The 5,375-nt window shown below is 39.6% G+C and overlaps 1 protein-coding gene across 1 annotated transcript in view; it reads left to right on the top strand.

The window, feature by feature from the left end:
- The first annotated feature begins 2,269 nt into the window (after positions 1–2,269).
- PEX14 (peroxisomal biogenesis factor 14) overlaps positions 2,270–5,375 on the top strand; it is a 69,546-nt gene continuing 66,440 nt past the window's right edge. The window contains exons 1-2 of the mRNA XM_010005246.1: positions 2,270–2,299; positions 3,173–3,220. Coding sequence (XP_010003548.1) covers positions 2,270–2,299; positions 3,173–3,220 — 78 coding nt within the window. The remainder of the gene's footprint in view (positions 2,300–3,172; positions 3,221–5,375) is intronic.

The following is a 5,375-nucleotide window of genomic DNA, read 5'->3' as shown; positions in this document are numbered from 1 at the left end:
GAAGGCTCACCATCCTGAAACCAGACTATCTATAAAGTTAATGTAAGAGACTGAGGAAGAAGAGATAGTAAGGTTAACAGACTGCATAACATTTGTATTTGGTGATGTTCCTCAGTGTGATTTTGTGGGGAAAAAAGCAAGAGTACAAAGGCCCAACCTTAAGTTGCGTTGTTAGTCTATATATAGGTAAGTTTTCCTCTCCACTTGCCTGTAGCTCTTGACTGTTAAACCTCTGATTTCTCTGCTTTAAAAAATAGTTTTAATGGTGCAGATAAATGGTCTCTGCACTGTGATGTCCATTGTTTTCATTAAATACAGGCTATTGAAGAGCCATTGTGTGAAAAGGGTGGAATCTTCCCTGACAGCTAATGTGTTGTGGGAGGGTGACTGTCCTTTATATTGTAAGGCTAGTTTCTGTGCTGTTACACTACGCCTTGTGCTTGGAAATCTTGCTGGAAGGAAAACACAGATCTCATTTAAAATGTTGGTAGCTTTGGAAAATGCAAAATACTATAAATTATCCAACTCACCATATATGTGTCATTAGGTTATGCACAAGCCCATGGCAGATTTTTTGAGTATTTGTCTTCAGGATCAAGACTCTCTACCTATTGATGTAATACATGTTTTCTCACAGTAACCTTGGCTTCATTCAAAGCCTTCTTTGGGCAGTTTCCCAGGTTAGCCAAACTTTGTGTGGAGTGACAGCCCAGAAGTACTAGTGCAGCTCCTTAGGGCAGACCATGCAAACTTTAGTACTTAGGATGCTCTGGGAATTTTCTGAGGATATGAACTCTGTCATGGTTTCTTCCATTGTGCCTTTTTGACTTTACTGTTTGCATCGCACATCTGTAGCTTTTCTGTTTGCAAAGTTGGCTTACGAAAATGTTTTGAATTATCCTTGAAACATGTTACAGAAGAACAGAATATTTATATTCTTAGAAAGCTCAGTACTTAATGCAAGTGGCTTGATGGAACAATTGGATAGAAAAATAATACTTAACAGCCATAGGTACTTTTAAAAAGTATTCAACATGAGTTTTATCCATGCTTCTCTTCATCTGCCTCTTCTAAGCAGTTCTGACTCTGGGCTAACTGAATTTGCTGAGAATCTTTTATTTGACTTCAGAGTGCTTTTAATCAGGCCCCAATATTTTAGAGTATTAGCCACAGTAACATGCCTGTGTTAGTCCCAGGATTTGACTGAATACATGAAATAGAGAATATCCACCAAATAAGTTCCACATCCTTAACATCCACAACCTTAACAGGTTCAGTTAGCTAAATAGTAAGTCATACATTCTTGTTTTGGTTCTTAACTGTTTTCCACATTTTTGGAGTGGATGGATCTTAAGACTGTTAATTATTTTTCTTTCATCCAGCTGTAAATTATGTGAAATCAGATATACTAGGTATATGAAAATGGGAATCCTGTGACAGGGTTGAAGAGAGAATCTTGGTATGACATAGCATTGTCTCCACTAGACAGACCTGGCAGGGTGACATCCAGTAGGGTGTTGAAGCTGGTATTTGCAGTGGTTTTGTTAAGTGAATTCTTAGCAACTGAAATTCTTGCAGAGATACAGTGGAGTAACAAAGATGATGATGACTGCAGCACATGAAGGGACTAAGGGCCTCTCTAGAAAATTAGAACCTAGCTGTGATATCTGGCTGGGCCCTGCTGATGATGCTTAATGTCTGGAAGCAGCTGAGTTGCTGTGTATTTGAGTTTCTGGCACCCTCTTGTGGTAAATATTTTTGTCTGTATGTATTCTGTGTTTTGTAGATAAGAAAAAAAATCTTGAGATACTTAGGTGGTGTGATACAGTGCATAAAAGTGATGAATGCAGTTGGAGGACAAAAGTCACTCAAGGACCTCGGTGCTATCACTTGAAAGTTTTAGCTTTCCCTGTACAAAATTAATAAGATCCCTTTCTCTAACTGAGCTCCAAACTTGTCTTCATTACTAATAAAAATGCATTTTTTAACTATTCAGGTAATCAATATGTGTCACCTGTCCTAAGATCAAAAAACCACAGTGAAGACAATGTGCTTTAGACCATCTTGACATCATGTGAATCCCATTTGCATACAGATGGTTGAAGAAGATAAGTTTATTTTAGGGTAACACTTAGGTGTCTCTACCTTGGGAGAGCTGATATATGCAATTTACACTGAGATCAAACTGGGTTTTTTTTTGGTAGTGAAGAAAAGCTCAGAGTAATATTGTAAAGTATGGGACTATGGTAAAATGTTATGCCTGGTCTTGATGAGTGAGCGAGTGCAAGTGAAACTGCAGGTGAGCCTGTAGAGTGTAAGCTCCTGAATGTTGAGTCTAGTCCAGTTGTTGGCTTGCTGTCCTACTTTAATCAAATAGTTTCGCTTTCCTTCTGTGTACCACCCCTATCCTAGTGTGCAAGGTAAGGTGTTCAGCATCTGCCCTGAAACTATGTCTCATAATTAAGTGTGGGAAACAAGGATGGTATTGGTATTGCTGGCATTTTGTGAGGTTTAGTTAAATCATAGTTCTTCTGAAATCTTTAAAAAAATAGTGCAGAAAAAAAAGGGTGCATTACTGGGTCATGGAAATGTGAGAAGCTCCATCTCAAATCAAGTTTAGTACTTCTAGAGAGTAGAAAGTGAACCATGGAATCAGAGTGAGGTACCTTTGCATCCACTGCAATAGCAGCACTTTGGGCTTCTGCAGCGTTTCAGAATTCTTTGTGGATGTCAAGTACTCATCATTATCCTCATTTAATATGTGATGAAAATGTCATGTCTTATACTGTACAATGTGACACGTGTTGTCACCAAGAGTTTTGCAGAGGAAGTCCTAGTTTCATGCCGTGTTCACTGCACCAAATATTTAAGAATTTGAGTTAGGGTGAGCTTTCCTCTCGGTAGTCTCTCTGGCTCTTCACTGCTGGCTTCCTAAAGCAAGTTCTGCAGAGTCTGTGATTTCAGTTGTTTTAAATGGGGACCGCTGGAACTACTTTTTTTTTCAGGGATTCTGACCTTTTTGTCTTCAGTTCATCACAGAACTGCTACTGTTAGCAGAAACAAGTGTGTCTGCCTAAATCCTGCTCATAGGAAGAGTCGTCTTAATAGACAAGTATTTCTAATTCTGTCCATCAGGTGGCAATGTAACCTCACTCTTCCTTTTGCTTTACAGGCTGGCTCCTGCCCTGCAACTGAAAATGCAGCATCTCGAGAGTCACTGGTAAGTTCTTCAAGAAGCAGCATATAATTTTTTGCTGATCATATAATTCAATATACGTGAGTTGTTCTCGTTGCTGCATCATTCTGCATCCCTTGTTTTGCTTTTCTAAGGAGCTAGTGCTTTGTGAAAAAGGTATAAACTGCCTTACATTGCCCTGCTGTTGACCTCTGAATTGTGACCTGTAGCCATAACCTCCTGTCTTTCTGGGGTTAGATGTGGGTCACCTAGGCCACTGTGTTGGCCTTGAGCGTGTACTGCCTTTCCTAAGTGTGTGCAATAGATGTTCTTGATCAGTGCTTTATTTAGTAAAGACCAAAGAAAGACCTGTGCAGCATAATTTGAACTGAGATTCTTAGTCTTATTGTCTAATAAAAAACCCTCTGCTGCTCAGAGACCTCATTCAAGCTGTCTTTATTTTCAGATGCGCTCAGAGTGAGCTTAGAAGTGTCTGGCAGCTGGCAGTGCATGTGATCCAATGTTTTCACTCCAAAACTGTTTTGGAAAGAGCTCTGGGATTTTTTGTGTACCAGGATAACTAAGAGAACCCTGTTTTGTTTTCATATTTATGGTGACGCAAAGTGGGAAGTGAGCCACCGCTCTCTGGAGCTGCAGTATTTTATTTTTTTTACAACCTTCTTTTTCTTTTTTTCCTTCCTCTTCAGGCATCTGTAATTCAGTCAAAACCTTGCCAAACTTCATAGCTGATGTTATTGTCCTAAACATATAAATCTCTAATTGAGTTTCTACTCTGGCTTTCGTTTGGTGATCATAGTAAATACAAGCTGTTTTCAGAGAGGAAACTCAAGTACTTTCCATAATGGTGTGGCACTGGCCACATCAAAATAATTTTACCCTGTAACTCTTATCTAGAGAATCCAGGACATGATATTTAAAGAGGAGAAGTGGAAGTAAAGACTGTAAACTGGGAAGGGTCAGTAAAATGCATCTAATGAAAGGGCTGTTTGTGAATTGTGTTAAGCTCTGCAGTGAAAATCTCTCTAGTCTAGCGACACTGTGCCATCCCTTACTTGCATAGACATCATGAGATTAGTTGGAGTTGTTATTGACACCATGTGCTTTGTTGGATTTGGTGGTTTGTTTTTCTGGGGATTGGTTGTTTTTTTTTTCCCCCCCTTAGGAAGGTCATAGCATGCAGCAGATCATCATAGCCTCTGCTGGTCAACAATTTGTTCTCTTTGTCAAGGCAGATTCTAACATTACCTTGATTTAATTAATTTCTTGCTGTGCATGCAACTGAAGAATTGCTCAGAGGAAGCACAGAGCAGTTGTGTATCTTTCAGTAAAGGTGTATATTCCTACCACATACAAATATTTATTCATTTAAAGAACTCCAACATAAACTTCACTCTCACAATGGTAAGTCTTTCCTGTGAGCTAATTAGAGCCCTTTGAAAGGTGGAGGCTTTCCTCTTATTTTTTCATTATTATTATTTTTTTTTTATTAAACTCTCACAGCCTCTGTCACGTTTGCTTAAGAGTCATTATTGCTTCCAGCTGAGAATCTGTAGAAGCCTTATTAAATGTGCAGTTCATTTCTGTAAGCCAGATGACCTAACTTCCACCACACTACTGTGGCTTCTCTGCAGCCAGGGTCATGCCTACTGCCTTCCAATGTAGGCAGTAGATCTCAGTCCATAAAGCACACTAGTAGGCACATGGCACCATGTTATAGAAATGTTTACGGAAACACTGCAACGAACTGTGGCATGAATCCAACAAATGGCTCTGAATGGGGAAGCCATGTGCTCAGGCATCAGTGCTGACTTCAGATCTGGTGGTAAGGACTTGAAGAAGACTTACAGAATCTAGAGGAGGGAGAGAAAAGTCTCATGACCAAATTGTACTCTGTATCCCCTTACTTTGACTTGACTGGTTACTTAAAGTACTCAGTTTTTCATAGGACTGAGGCCTATTTGGAAGTACCAGTGGTGTAATATATGAATGTGAGATAGCAATAGAATTAAAACATCTAGCATTGTGTCTGCAGATGTCACGGAGTCAAACTATCTCTCTGTTTTATTTGTGATTCTAACGGGCACTGTATCTGGCAAGGTGCTAAATACCTACTTCTTTGTGCTCAGTGGTACTGTTGTCTGTGCACTCTGTACCCCCACAGCCTGCTTCTTTCAGCAGG

Source organism: Chaetura pelagica, unplaced genomic scaffold, assembly GCF_000747805.2.
Source record: "Chaetura pelagica isolate M959 unplaced genomic scaffold, ChaPel_1.0 scaffold159, whole genome shotgun sequence".
Taxonomy (NCBI): Eukaryota; Metazoa; Chordata; class Aves; order Apodiformes; family Apodidae; genus Chaetura; species Chaetura pelagica.
This window is presented reverse-complemented; position numbering and strand designations above follow the sequence as displayed.